This window comes from Hyperolius riggenbachi, chromosome 1, assembly GCF_040937935.1.
Source record: "Hyperolius riggenbachi isolate aHypRig1 chromosome 1, aHypRig1.pri, whole genome shotgun sequence".
Lineage (NCBI taxonomy): Eukaryota > Metazoa > Chordata > Amphibia > Anura > Hyperoliidae > Hyperolius > Hyperolius riggenbachi.
This window is the reverse complement of record NC_090646.1, coordinates 602,314,607-602,330,762: the sequence shown is the minus strand read 5'-3', so window position 1 is coordinate 602,330,762 and position 16,156 is coordinate 602,314,607. Positions and strand designations below refer to the sequence as shown.

The 16,156-nt window shown below is 43.3% G+C and overlaps 1 protein-coding gene across 1 annotated transcript in view; it reads right to left on the bottom strand.

Moving 5' to 3' along the window:
* Nucleotides 1-14,981, bottom strand: part of FGF10 (fibroblast growth factor 10) — a 153,936-nt gene extending 138,955 nt beyond the window's left edge. The window contains exon 1 of the mRNA XM_068249587.1: nt 13,876-14,981. Coding sequence (XP_068105688.1) covers nt 13,876-14,332 — 457 coding nt within the window. The 5' untranslated portion in view covers nt 14,333-14,981. The remainder of the gene's footprint in view (nt 1-13,875) is intronic.
* Between the last annotated feature and the right edge of the window lie 1,175 nt (nt 14,982-16,156).

Genomic DNA, 16,156 nt, shown 5'->3' with positions numbered 1-16,156 from the left:
AAATGGGAAAAATTCCTTCCTGACTCCAGATGGCAATCAGATAAAATCCCTGGATCAACATCATTAGGCATAACCTAGTAATTGTAGCCATGGATGTCTTTCAACGCAAGGAAAGCATCTAAGCCCCCTTTAAATGCAGGTATAGAGTTTGCCATAACGACTTCCTGTGGCAATGCATTCCACATCTTAACCACTCTTACTGTAAAGAACCCTTTCCTAAATAAATGGCTAAAACGTTTTTCCTCCATGCGCAGCTCATGTCCTCTAGTCCTTTGAGAAGGCCTAGGGACAAAAAGCTCATCCGCCAAGCTATTATATTGCCCTCTAATGTATTTATACATGTTAATTAGATCTCCTCTAAGGCGTCTTTTCTCTAGACTAAATAAACCCAGTTTATCTAACCTTTCTTGGTAAGCGAGACCTTCCATCCCACGTATCAATTTTGTAGCTCGTCTCTGCACCTGCTCTAAAACTGCAATATCTTTTTTGTAATGTGGTGCCCAGAACTGAATTCCATATTCCAAATGTGGCCTTACTAGAGAGTTAAACAGGGGCAATATTATGCTAGCATCTCGAGTTTTTATTTCCCTTTTAATGCATCCCAAAATTTTGTTCGCTTTAGCTGCAGCGGCTTGGCATTGAGTACGATTATTTAACTTGTTGTCGATGAGTACTCCTAAGTCCTTCTCCAAGTTTGATGTTCCCAACTGTATCCCATTTATTTTATATGGTGCTAGACCATGGGAGGTCTTGATGTGGTCGAGACCTCCGCAACACCTATTGCTGCCCCACTGCGCTCTACAAATCGAATAACTAATACTAATACATTTTAAGATAAGATGAAAATGATATGACCCTGACATTCTTTCAAGAAATAGTTCACTTTAAAGGGTCCAATCCAGTGGCGTAGCTAAGTAGCTGTGGGCCCTGATGCAAGTTTTACAATGGGCCCCCCAAGCACTCTATACATAACAATTGATACGGGGCACCAAAACCTGCCAATGGCAACTACAGTGTCAGAGGTGCAAGAAGGGGATGGGGAACAGTTTGTTAATGATTACTACCATTCAAAGTCTATAGAAGTGATTATTATGAGCACAGGACCAACAGAGAGCTAATACTACAGTTTAGGGAGGGCTCCTCGGGGCCCCTCTAGCCCAAGGGCCCCGATGCGGTCGCTACCTCTGCACCCCCTATTGCTACGCCCCTGTGACAATCAGTTAATAAAACTAAACGCAACCCTATTAAGTGCACTGACTGCGCTTATAGTCAGTACCATCTATTTAATTTTTAAGTTTATCATTTATTACCCTGAAGCACAATTCTCAATGCTGCACAATGTGCTGGGACAGTAGAAATAATAACAATAATAATTATTCAGACATTAGGCTGTAAGCTTATTCAAAGGCAAAAATGTGGATAATTTTATGAACTGCGTTAACATGTCTGTTAAAGGCAGAATTAGGAATAAAAATAATGAACCCATTTATGCTAGAAGTACAACATGAACTTTCCAAAAGAGCATGCAGGGAAGTTTACTACACAGGGTTTTCTTTGTTCTCAAAAGCAGGGCGGCTGGCTGGTATCTTACTATTTTGGTTGTTAGACTTAGCAACTGCTGTTCAGGAAATGCTTTTGAAATGAAAGAAAACCCCCTGAGGATCCCCCATGAGGAGATGGACTAGTCCTAAAATCTGTCGGATTTGACCTGCTTACTTTTTCTGCTATAGTGGTCCTTTAAGTATGATGTCTCTGAAATGACCAGAAAGGAAACATACTAATTGACAACAGGCTTCACCACAACTTGACTTCAGCTCAGTGCTCTCTACAGATGAACTAGTGGAAGATGCTGGGAAAGAAGCTGTCAGCAAGTGAGGAGGAATCAGGAGGATATTCTACTGTTTACAGTGGTAATATTTGTTAGTAAAATATTTGTAAATATTTCTAATATTTTACTACAGCTAAATCTAACCCTACTCACACACAGAACCCACTCCCATCCAATGCCTTACTCTAACCGCCCCCCCCCCCATGCCTAAACTTAAACCACCGTGTGTGTGTGTGTGTGTGTATCAGTGTGTGTGTGTGTGTGTGTGTGTGTGTGTGTGTGTGTGTGTGTGTGTGTGTGTGTGTGTGTGCGTGTGCGTGTGTGTATGTGTGTGTGTGCGTGCATGCGTGTGTATGTGTGTGCGTATGTGTGTGTGTATGTGTGCGTGCGTGTGTGTGCATGTGTGTGTGTGCATGCATGCGTGTGTGTGCGTGCGTGTCTGCGTGCGTCTTTTGGGAAGCCCACTGGTTAGAAATCTCCACCAAAATTCTAATGTTGCGTAACTGGTAAGTGGTCGGGACAATGCCAAATGGGGCTGAGTTTTCCTGATAGATATTCCATATTGTAAAATAAACAAAACTTGGGAATGCTTTTAGGGTGATAATGATCTCCATGAAGCATCCGCTTCCTGACTGTTAAGAGGACAGGAAGTAATGAACCACGCATGCACCACTTCCTGTCCCTAACCAGGTCTAGAACCTGCTGAATCACTTGAAGATAAGCAGATGTTCCTCCTCCCATCACTGTTGGAAAGGAATAGGTGCATATACAGCCAATCGTAGATTAACATCAGATAAAAGTTGCCCAATCTGACTGACAGCAGGAGTGGAAAAAAAGCTTATGGCAGTGTGACATGTCAATGGGGCAAATTCACTAAAGTGTGGTAACTAGAGCATACTGCATTGCATGAAATGTCTTACATTAGACTCTACTGATTGTGAGGTAATACTTAATTCATACTTAAAAAACATGTTATTCTGATTATAGCAGTTTAATGCATATACCCCTATGGTTCCATCAGATTCTGGATAGGATGTCTTGTCTAGACATCTACACAGGGCTGTGAAGCCGTTACAAAATTCATCCGACTCCAACTCCTCAGTTTATGAAACCACCGACTCCGACTCCAGGTACCCAAAAATTGCTCCAACTCCTCAACTTCAACTGCACAACCCTGCATCTATCAATCCAATTTATCAATATTCATATAATTCTGGACAATTACTCGGAGAAAAGCACAATCAAGCACCGTGGTAAATTTCACCAAGTGAATAGAAGTAATGAGGACATGGTGTAAATAGCTGAAAAGTTTATTTTACTACATCAAGCACCGAATGCTTAGGGTTACAGCTCAGCTGATTTCCCATCAGATTTCAGCAGCAGTGAAGTTCAAAGTCAACTACTACCTCCTGATCCAATCATGGAATAACTGATTGCTGAATTCGGTCTTGGATCTCCAGGTAAGAACTTAAATCCTTCAGACACACACACGGTGTTTAAGTATGTAATGTAATCCAGCAGCAAAAAAGTTACAGTCAGCTCACCTCCTTGATTTCCTGCTTATGTGATATGCAAAAGTAAACAGAGTGACCAGGCTATCAGCTCCCATAGCAGTTACTGATCACAGTGGGAAAGGGGTGGGGCAACAGTAATGCAAATGAGGGAGGAGTGCGGATGGCATGTGATGACTGCATGATACATGATGCTACATTTGACAACCACCAGTGCAGGAAGTACTGACACTCTCGTGAACAAAATATCATATTTGAAATTTTTTTGACATACTGCCATACAGTGACTGTCAGTGTAGCAGCACCTGGAACATTTTTAGTGTGATGTCAGGAATTCTGATTATTGATGCCCAAATAGAGCCACACCTTCGCACCTTCAGAGCCTCCTGCAGCTGAGCTGTTTCAAAACCTGTCACCATTTTTTTTTTTTTTTTAAGAACATTTTTTTTCCCTGCAGAAAAAACTCAACATTTGGATACTCTGCTTATGCTTATTTGAAATTATGTCTGAATTTGAGGTTTAAACTAAAAGCTCTCCTAGATTTGTCGCTCTTACGTCCCGCCTCGCTGTCTTTCCCTTTGTTTACTTTGCGAATTTTCCAAATTATAAAACATTCGAGAACCAACTGGAACGACGCGGCTAAAAAAGACCTGAAAAGTAATACTAATAACATTCATCCAAAGCCTAACAAGATAGAACCAGACCCTCAAATACAATTCTCCCAGATGAGAATGGCGGTAGGCCCAGCAAGTGAGGTTAAGCCCATTAGGTCACTCACACCATGCCAGACAACCATAGGGGTTTTGTGTAGCGGCGGATTTACGATTCCCTTATGAGTGTCGATCTGTGCGCATAGAAGGTATAACGTAATGAAAAAACACACTGCGGCCATTATAAGCAGAGACTATAATGTGGATGACAGTTGCCATTCCCCCCATGCACCCAGACATGCTGCGTGGACAGGGCTAGCAATCAGGGGGCGCAGCATGTGGCCACTCTCCGATAATCAGCCTATGGACGTTAGCTGGGATTGCGCTTCTCAACAGAGCTAAAATGTACCCAAACAAGGCAAAGAAGCAGAGATGCAGTCATTATTGTTGTTGTCTAGCTGTTACGTTCCTGCATAGTACACTATATGATCCCATAGCCTAGCACTGAGGCTTAATGAAAACCAGAGATTCGCTTTTAAGCACAAATCAACGTTTTGGGCTTTTTTTCTTGGGGGGGGGGGGGGGGTTGTTTTGTTTTTTCTTCTCTTTTTCATTTGGGATTATATACACTCCTTAAATAATAAAGGATAATTATTCTCAGACTCAGAAGATTTGCTCCTTTAGATCTGTATAATCTTTTTTTTTTTTTTACCCCCACCCCCTTCCCGTCTTCTCCTGTGTATTTAGAAACAAATGGAACAGTGACAAATAAACCCTCCAGAATGAAATGGAGACATTGTTGTGGAGTATAAAGGGACAGGGATGACAGGCGAATTTTGGCTGCAGCTAGGGACAGCTGACTGAGCTGGTAAACTGAGGGGACCTTACTACAATGCAATAATGCAGCAGAAGGAAACAGAGTGCATAAGAAGCTCTACCTCTATCTATAGGGTACCATTTGACATGAGTGGTGGATTAGAGCTCTTCGTCTGTCGCTGCACTACAAATAGGTGAATGCCCAGCAGCAAAAGTATTCATTACTCACAGCAGTCTGTGTCCCTGAGAAGCTTACAGTTTAATGCAGCACGGTGGCATAGTGGTTAGCATGCACACCTTGCATTGCTGGGATCCCAGCCAGGGCACTATGTGCACAGAGTTTGTATGTTCTGTGTGGGTTTCCTCCAGGCAATCAGGTTTCCTCCTACATCTCCAAAAACATACAGATATGTAAATTGGCCCTAGACTACAATACATACAGTACACGATACATACATAGACCTATGACTATGGTAGGGATTAGATTGTAAGCCCTTCTGAGGCATGGGCGTAACAATAGACCCTGCAAGGGATGAAGCCGCAGGGGGGCCCAGAAGCCACAGGGGGCCCTGTCCTGAAAGACTAACAACTAAGGACAAGGATAGAAAAAACTTGCTCTATGCACAGTTTTTCTAATGACTCCATCTGCTCAGCCACTGATAAGAAATCATACAAAGTTTTGTAGACAAAGATTTGTAGGCAGTCCCTATTCAGTGTTCAGCAGGGTCTTGTGTACAGTGCTGCTGTCCTTCCTTCACCGCTACCCCTCCTCAAGAGCTGTGTACTGTAGTGATGCTTGAGGAGTCTGGGCACAGAGAGAAAAAGCTTCTTGCTCTCTGCACAATTGTTCTAATGACTGCATCTGCTCAGCCACTGATAAGAAAACGTACAAAGTTTTGTAGACAAAGATTTGTAGGCAGTCCCTATTCAGTGTTCAGCAGGGTCTTGTGTACAGTGCTGCTGTCCTTCCTTCACCGCTACTCCTCCCCAAGTGCTGTGTACTGTAGTGATGCTTGAGGAGTCTGGGCACAGAGAGAAAAAGCTTTCTATTCTCTGCACAATTGTTCTAATGACTGCGTCGGGGGAGGTTGGCGGAGGGGGCCCCATCCAAATTTTCGCAGGGGGGCCCCGTGATTTCTAGTTACGCCCCTGCTCTGAGGGACAGTTAAGTCAATACAATCTGTACAGCACTATATAATTGGCGCTATATAATTAATAATAAAGCTCATCTTTCTTCTAAACAGTGTCAGAAATTTGCGGTATTTTTCAGCACAGTAGCAGCAGTGGAGTATAATACCTTGTTAGCTAAGGGTAAAAACACTTTCTTTTACTGATGGATAACATGGTACAATGCTCCACTGCTGCTTTTAAACAGTGATCACTCTACAAGCATGCACATTTCATTAGAGATAAGGTAGCCATACAGATTTCACCATCAGATAAATCCCTCTCAAATCCAATCTGATCAGAGAGTGATCGAATCCATCCACACACTAGGCATAAAAATCTATTTAAGTCCAGCGCTGCACTGTTCGATGCAGTGCAACGCTATGGGCTGTCGATCTGCTGCCACACCCAATCCACTGCCAATCAATAAATATTTTCCATCGGGTGGGATTTCAACCGAAAACCAGTTGATTGTGCAACATTTGGGGCATCTATTTCTAGTAGATTAGATCCGAGCGATTAAAATGGCTGGATATCGACAGAAAAAATCGATAAGGGTATGGCCACCACAAACCTGCATGCTTTTTTTAGGAAGGCTAAAGGAGTGAAGGCCCATACCCAATAAGCAATGTGGTCAGATGTGGTCAAATGTGGTCAGTTGCCAAGGGACCTGTCCATGAAAGAAAGAGGATGCTGTACATTTGTGTTACACGTGAAAGAGGAAGCTGTGCATTGAAAGGATGGTACAAGAAAGTTGGCCTAGGGGTGGAAAAAGTGGAAATATTCCCTTGAGCTGGCTGGCTTGTTCCTGTAGCTCCTTCACGCAAGGAGTGTACGCTGCTTCACTAGCATAGAGATTATAAACTGTCCCTGACGGTCTCCTCCCTGTGCCGAGAGGGATTAACTATTTGAGGTCAGCACTGCAGCTCTGTTGTCTCACATACTGCCTTCAAGTACAGTGTGTAATATCGCATTTAACCCTTCACATGCATCCCCTAGCGTGCTTTTAGAAGCCATGCATAAACTCTCCTTACTCTGCATTCCCCCTTCAGTAAGAAACTATTTTTCACCGCTCCGTCACTTAAACCTTTCAAAAAGCCATAGGCAGTGAGTAGGGTTAAATATTTAATTACGCACTGAGCAGGGGCAGGATGATAAGACTTTCCTGAGTTTTAGCTGCAAGGCTGGACACAAAGAGTTAATCACAGCGAAAATGGGTAGGTAATGATGAGATGGGGAAGTTTGTGGATAGCTGTCTGTCCAACAAAACTGCACTGACATTTTAACGGAAAATAGAACTAGAAGAGCCTGCCAGCCATATTTCAATAGATTCATTGTAAACAGTAAAGATATGTGCAATGTGCAAAATTTTGTTCATCGTAAACGAACGCAAATTTACGGTCATATGCAAAATAAATGAGAGGGAGACCCAGGGCTTTAAGGCCAGTTAGGTCACACCAGTATGATTTTTGAAGGATCTCCGTGCAAGTATGAACTGAAAACATGAAAACACCATGCAAACAGTGCCCTTGTTAGACATTGGATGAGCAGTCTTAGCAATGCAAAACATCTAACTTCTTCAGATACTCATACATACAAGATGACAACTCCAGACAGCTTTCAGCCAATCAGCTCATGGCTTAGGAGTCCATCAGACACTGCAGGGCAATTACTACCAGGGAGTAGAAAAGGACAAAAAGGCCTCAATCTACTGGCCATGCAATCACTTTGTTGTGGACCAGGTCAATCTTTAGGCCTGTACCCACTACGTGATATTTCCTGGGACCCACAACTTTTTGAGCAGCAAGCAAATTACAGGCGCAAATATATGAATGGCGTTTGGGGATGCACGACAACAATGACCGTCACGGCGGATTGGATTCTTAAGATCTCAGATGACTCCCGCGCAAAGTACCATGATCGCTTGATGTCGTGTGTACCTGCGGACAGGTAGATGGATCGGGGAACGCTCCTTGCCGGAGGATATCACTGTGATCCATCGTTAGTCAGCTTTATACTTATGGTTGGTCTTCAAACGACCTCTGTCAGTAAGATCCAGGGAAAATCTTAGAAAGTTGAAAACCTTTTTCTGATTGTTGCAGTCTACCATTCTCTCCACAGATAAGCCAGCCTGGAAATGTGTGGTCTCCGCCACACTAAGTGCTTCTGTTTATGCAAAACTTAAGGGGCTTCCTGGTGCCGACTGTCAACTGCCACCCTTTTTGTGGTCAGAGTGTGTATGGTGTCTACTCTTTGATGTCTATGGTCCATCTATACTGCCATGATGCTCAGGGCTTTAGCATAGGAAAGAGTAGGAAGTGGCACTTGGTAATGCCACAACCACACTAATCCTAATAGTCAAATGTAAAAAGTACACATCCATTCTGAAGCAGCACAGGCATTGCCATTTCTTCCCAATTGCAGACTTTAGAGTTTCTTAACCACATGAGTAACTTCCATACTTCCCCAGGTTCTCACAGACTTCCCAAACCAAAATGGAATACTTTAGATCCGGGCATTACGATGTGGAACACAGTTTAGGCTGACGATTACTCCTTTAATACATCAGCCCCACAGATTGAAACGAGATGAGCAACCGGATGATGACAAAGCGTGACTTGACTAAGATCGCCCTCATTAGGAAGCTGGAGAACATTTCATTCCAACTGTATTTCTGGGAAAATAGGAATAGGCTACATACACAAACTGGATGAAACATACCAAAACTCTAATTCTAAGTTCAATCAGACTTTAATTTACTGCTGGCAGAGTACTGGAAGGTTTTATCTTATGTGCTCCCTTTAAAGGTCTTGAATAAGAATCCACATAAGCACAGGAGTAAACGTTTAGAACACACTTCTACAAACACACTAAGATAGCCAGTAAATGGTACCATCCTGATTCAAAATGTCTTACTTCTACAAACAGGTACCTAGTAAAAAAAAAAAAAAAAGGACACACAGGACAATTATATTGTGCTTTTCTCCTGGCGGACTCAATGCACCAAAGCTGCAGCCACTAGGACTAAGGGCATGCTCTATAGGCAGTAGCACCGTTAAGGAAGCATTGCCCAAGGTTTCCTGCTGAAAAGGTACAAGCTTCCTGAACAGGAAGAGCTGAGATTCAAACCCAGAGCCCTTAACCAGTACACTACATTGCAACACTATACAAAAAATATGATCATTAAGAAGGAATTAGGCATATTTCTGACACATACACTGCTCTCTCTCTCCTTTCCTATAGACATGCATTGGTGGGCTTGATCCTCTGCTGAGTACAACAGCTAGTGTACACGAGATATTCTTAACCTCGGTTTGCTTTCAGTTTATGTTATGTTTTACTCGGTTGAACCAAAGTCACACTGAAGACGAACTGATCAGCTAAGTTGAACTAAAGCCAAACTGCCTGGGATCTGACATTAGGATGAGCTGAAAGAGATGACAAAATGATGTCAAACTGAAGTCGCTAGTCCTTTGCAGGTGACACGTGCAGTTCCACAATCAATTCAAAAGTATGAATAAATGCATTTAGAATAGTCCATGTTTTCCAAGGACAGCTTCAGCAACATTCTACTGAGTTAAACTGACATTATGGTGACCCTTTTCTCTACAATCAAGACAAACAACATTTATATTGTCCTTTTCTCCTGGTGGACTCAACGCGATTGAGCTGTAGCCACTAGGGCGCACTCAGTAGGTAGTAGCAGCGTTAGCAAGTCTAGCCCAAGGCCTCCTTACTGAATAGGTGCTGACTTACTGAACAGGAAAAGTCGAGATTTAAATCCAGGACTCATATGCAAGAAAAAGGAAGAGAAAGGAAAGAAAAATAAAGAGAAAGGTTGGTTCCATAAATACTGTCAAATATACTTGCAATCATTGCTGAAGCTAGCAACCACTTTTATATCACTCTCTATCATTACACGTCCCGTCAAGCCTATTCTGTGCCATGCTTACTGCATGGTCATCTCAGCTTTAGGGAAAAAGATGTGCAATTTTTGACACTTTCCGGGTCATTCACAACCAGTCCTGCCTAAATTCACTGGTAAAGGCTGTGACAAACAAAAGTCACCACCACTATGCAAGGGACAGATGGCTGACAAGTGGGGACAGTCACCCAGGGCTCCAGACTGTTGTTACACAACAAGCTACTGGCAATAGTGTCACAGCACTCAACTTGCTAAGAGGTGACATTATTAATAAACGCACACGCCCCAAACACTTCAAACCAGTCCAATATATACCAAGAACATGACTAAGCCTGTGTTTTTCCACATGCTTTGAAGGTTATTTCAAATGCCGGTTCCAGGATCACTTTAATCAGAAATAATAGCTCACTGCTCACTTTAAAAAGAGTTATTCCCTTCTTCAAATAGTTTGTGTGGTAAGTTTCGGTGCTGTGTATAACAGCTCCTATGAAACCTCTGCAGCTCCTCTGAATTTCACTATGCCAACACCTCTCTCAAGACTCTCATGACTAAATATCTGTGTAGAACAGCAAAAAAACATATGAAAGCTCTGCAGTTCCTCTGAATTTCACTATTTCATCACCTCTGTCATGACTAAAACAGCATGCAAAGAAAACCTGGTCTTATTTCACAAGATAATGAGCTAAACTGTATAGTAACCCATGGCAACCAAATAAGGATTTTATCGAGTCATTATCATGTGAATGCTTGTTGGTTGCTGTGGGTATAAAAAACCTATTTTCATTGAACTGTTTAGTTTCAGGTTGCCAAAACCCATAACATGCAGGTAGAAACCCTAGATTCTCTTGCAAGTATTGTTTTATTAACGTTTGATTGAAATAAGTAGAGCCATTGAGTTTTAGAAGATCCATACATAGCCAACTAAAGTCCAGATGCCGGGGAACTGCAAGAACATATGAAGGTTTGTAGAGAGAACTTTTGGCAAAGTATTTTTGCAGAGCAGGGGTTGTGAGGTCAGTTCCTACCAGGGACACCAACATGTAGCATGTTGTATGTTTCTTTGTATTTGATTTGGGCCATTTCCACAATCCAAAGAAAAAAAGTTACAAGTGATCAAATTCTATCGTATTTGGGCTAATTCACAGTGCTCAGTTAGGTTGCAGATTAATTCTGCATGTCATCTCACTGCCCATACAATTCTATGGGCCTGTTCACAGTACTGTGTTGTAACTGATCATGTTATTCTAACTCGCTGCATGCAGGCTTTGCATTCAAGTGTACCAGAGACAAGAAGCGTCTCAGGTTCCATACTTACCTGGGGCTTCCTAACGCTAGGTTCACAGTGCTCAGTTACGTTGCAGAAAAATTCTGCATGTCAACTTATTGCCCATACATTTCTATGGGCCTGTTCACAGTAACGGATTGAATTTTTCTAACTCGCTGCATGCAGGCTTTGTATTAAAGTCAATGGCAGGTCTCCATTGCAGTTCTCAGTCATTATAACACGTGCGTTATGCAACTGACCACTGTGAATACAGCCTTAAGCCCTGTTAAGGCTGCTAGTCAGTCACTCGCAATTGTCCCTGAAAGCCTGGCAGAGTTGCGCTCCGTCCTGCATGCGTGGCCCAGCCAGACGCGCTCCCTCACTGCGCTACCGTCCCTGGGAGTGATCTGAACCTGCGCATAAGTACTGGAGAAGCGCAAAAAGCTCCCAGGGATGGGAGCACAGCGGAGGAGTGCATCTGGCCTGAGCTGCACACGCACAATGTAGCATGTCTTGGCCAGGCTTTCAGGGACAATTGGGCGAGGGACAAGCAGCCATAACGGGGATTAAGGAAGCCTCCGGCAAGTATGGAACGCCAGACGCTTCTCATCTCAGGTTCACTTTAAAGTCTATGTCCAGTCTCCATTGCAGTTCACACTCATTATAACACATTTTACTGTGAACCTAGCCTTAAAGTCAGTATGGATGTGATGCAATAATGACCTGTAATATTGCCATGTGGAAACAGTACACGCAATATTACCGGCACTACCGCCAGCTTTACCATGTGTTGAGCTATTAGCAGGACCCGTGGTAATCGAGCTTGCATTATGCAAATATCATAGACACGTTCGCGTTATTCGAGTTCTACGGGTCGTGCTAATAGTGTGACTGGCGGTACACTGCTGGCGGTGGTACCAGTAATATTGTCTCCACACGGCAATATTATCACTAGTTACTGCATCAGGCCCTATGACTGAAGCAGCTATGTTGACCCTCTTCTGCTATACACATGAAAGCTGGCCAATGGGTTGCTCATGGCCTAATACGCGTAAGCGATCGACCCCTTATTTGACTGGAATTGGATTGTGATTGGTTGCTATCCTACATGGCAAACCCAATTTCAATAGATTTCAGCAGAAATCTATTGAGCATCGATGATATGGAAGCATTTCACTTCTTGAATCAGTGCAATGCTATGAGCCATCGATCCCCCACCGTTCCTGCCCCTCCCCCATTGCAGGGAGATTTTCCAACATGTCAGATCAGACTTTTGTACAATAAACTGCACAAAAGAGTTCTAAAGTGAATTACCAGATACAATGGTGCAACAGATTGCTGCCAAATTTGATTGAATTGAATCAGTTAAGACCGATCAGAAAAATCGGTGCGTGTATGGCCAGCTTAAACCCCCCCATACAGAATTCAACCATGGTGCGAATCGCCTACCATTCAATATTATGACCAAGATCAAGGGTCTATCGTGAAAAAAATTCCTATGTTGATCATGGGATGTCGCCTGTGGGACAATCCCGGGACAACCACGGTGCCATGGTCAACCATCATTATTGCCCAATCAGAAGTTCTTGTTGAATATAACATCTAATTGAATACTGTATAAATATTGTATAGTGTATGGCTACCTTAAGTCCTTGATTCAAGAGCAGCACAGTCTGCACAGTGTTTAGCTGCTGACTCCCCATGGGTTGAAGGGGTTTCACCCAAAAATTAAACTGAATGGTAAATGTCCTTGCTGCAGTGGGGTAAGGAAATTAGACTGTAAGCTCTTTTTCAAGAACAGAGCAAGTGATGTGAATGGTTCTGTGCAGTTTATAAAGTGCCAAGTAATATGTCAGTGTTGCATGGAAGTAAAATAAACAGGAAAACATGCGTGAACTTGTAGCACATGGTAGCCCCACAGCAGCTGGACCTCCACAAGTCACCCTAGCCTGAACTGGTGACTACAATGTCCTGTAAAGTTCACAGGTCTGCATGCCCTGGTTTATGACTCTGGTGGTGCCTCTCTGTCCCAGGAGCCTGTAGACACTGTGTTATGACATCCCATTAACCACCCATAGGGTTAATAACCCTTTCAGTGCCTTCAGATGCCCTCAGATATACCATGAAAGATGTGTGAATTTTCCACACATTGAGAAAAACATTTCTGCAGAGCATTTTATACTTTCCTTATGACTATTACTCAACGGTGTCTACTTAGCTGAACCTTTTTGACCCTATTTTGTAAAGAGAAACTGAGAGAAAACAGCACTGGGCAATATTTAATGAAACCTGTAGCAAAAGTAAATATATTTTCCATAACAACAAAATAAAATGAGGTTGGTTTACAGAAAAACAGAAAAACTTCAAAAAACAGCTAATGGGAACAACTCCATTTTCGCACTAGCCAGTAAATATATTTTCCATAACAACAAAATAAAATGAGGTTGATTTACAGAAAAACTTTAAAAAAAACAGCTAATGGGAACAACTCCATTTTCGCTCTAGTTTAGATACTATTAGTTTCACTTATTGAGGCTACTGCCTCCAGAAGCCACCTGTAGTAGGTTCCGTGGAGGACAGCCTGTTCAGGATGACTACCTCTCTAGAAATCTACTATCGCCTTTACAAACTCCCAAATATCTTCCTTGAAAGTGGGCTTCAGAATCAGTCTGACGCCCACCTTCTCTGCTCACACCGCAGCCATGGGTACTCACTGTAAGGGCAGTCTTCCTTCTTGGTACCACTGACCCGACCATTGTCATCGATCTTGAGGAAGTATTTGTGGAAGGAAAAGAGTTTTCTGCAGCGCACATCTCCTTGGAGGTGGTTATAGCTTCGCACGTGTCTCCCAGAAGAAGAATTGGAGGAGAACTCAGGAGAGCGTAGCGAGTCCCTGCTGCCACCACCACCACCACCAGCGACCTCATGGCAGGTGACAGACAACACATAGACCAAGAACAAGAGCAGCCATGAGCGGGGCAGGTGAGACAAGCCTGGGGCACCATGTGTCAGTATCCATTTCCACATTGTACTGAGGCTGAGGGCTTCAGAAGATGCCTCATGGAAAGAAACATACTGAAAGGATAAAATCCGGTGTGGGGACAGCTGGCTTTTGGGGGCCACGGGTTTCCAGGGGTATGTTCTCTGCTGCAGAAAGTAGTGCACCAACATCCATCACTCAGAGGACCATCCGCAACGAGGAACCTCTCATAACTTCAGAAGAACATCCACGCAACTCCAAGGTTAGGAGAACTTCCCTCAACTCCAGGACCGCTGATGCCTCCGGTGGTTTTGGCTCTCCTCGCACAATAGATGCCTCCTAGAGGAATTCCACTGCTCCCTGTCCGATTCTACTGCGCTCAGCCACTTTCCCAGCAGTGCACTTACAAACTGTCTTCCAGCATGGTAAAGTCTGCAGTGCCTGAAAAAAATGACATGTTCTACTCCCCCCCTCCAAAAAAAAAAAAAAAAAGTCCTAATCCTTGTCTACCCCCTCCTTCTGCTCTCTCCCCGGCTGTAAAGAAATCCTAATTGTCAGCCTGGAGATGAGCAGTCGGCTTTGAAGACGGGCTGCTAATGCCTTGTTGTAAACAGGTTGGGAGCTGGAGTTGAAATGTCAGTGATTACAATCCAAAGGTGGGATGTCTCTGGTGGGCAGACGACTTGCAGGGGTCAGGCAGCGGTGGACATCTGAAACCCTGCAGTACAGGGGGGGTCCCAGGAGGGGAAAGGGTGGGGGGGATTCCTTCTGCAAAAAGCTCTTGCTCAGAGGATCACTGGTCCCTTCCACTGATCTGAATCTTACTAATTGCTGCTAAACGCCTCGCTCCTCTGAGCTTGCCCACCAAGCATGCTTTTGGATATTCACAAAAATTCTGTCTAACACAGCCTCAGCCAATCCCCACCAGGGAGCCCCTGCCTGTTTTTTTGGCAGTGAAGTGCTCCACCTGGAGATTGTTGCTGACTTTTTTCCTCCCCTTCTACTATACAAATGTTGCAGACAGCCAGCTAGAGCCTGATTACAGTATAGGCTGGCTAAAAAAAACACAAAACAGACACACAAGGGGACAATATGGGCTTCCTATTCTTTTAACCCCTACAGCAGACCTCCTTCTGGGATCTCCTCTTGTTCTCCCTCTGCGTCCCTCTGCTGGAATTAGTTCACACTGTGTCTATCATCAGGAAGGGGAGAGATTATAGATAGTGCTGTAGTCTAATCAGAGGAGGGGACCCCATCACTAAAAAAAAGTCTTCTGCATTGTGTGACTCACTGAGTGATTCACACTTGTAATTGGGAGATGACAGTTCTGTGAGAATTGCAGCTTCGCTGTTTTCCCGTTATTGCTTTATCTGTGTCATAATACATCATATTGATTTTATCTTATTTATATTGGGGGGGGGGGGGGGGCTGTTATGTGTGTATTTGCTTTTGTAGCTGAGATTTAATGCTATTATCTTTTGTTCTATTTAGGTGGTGAAGTCACTACTAATATTTGTTTCAATAATTATTATCTCTTTATTTGCAGAGCGTTGTATAGCATTGTATAGGGTATGTTAAACAAGTCCCTTCATTGATCTATTATTATTATTATTATTAATGATTTACAAAGCGCCAACATATTCTGCGGCGCTGTACAAAGACATTGATCTACAGGAATAGGGAACAATAGGTGCGGTAGTATACAATATTCATAACTAGAGGCAGTGTGTTTTAGCATATCTAGTAGGGGTACAACTCGGCCAGGGGTCAAAGGGGAATGGCCTGAGGTAGAGCGTATGTTTGTCGGAAAAGGTGAGTTTCGAGGAAGCGTTTAAAGACATCAAAGGTTGGAGAGTGTTTGAGAGTTTATTCTTTACAAAGTCTAGGCCAGCCAGGCATGTCACATGCAGGTCTAAGGATGGGCTGCTAAGGCAGTCAGGCCTTCAACCCTTCAACCACAGGCTAAATTACGGAGATGAACAAGTCATAGTTTGTCATTAAGGTGACCCTGTTCC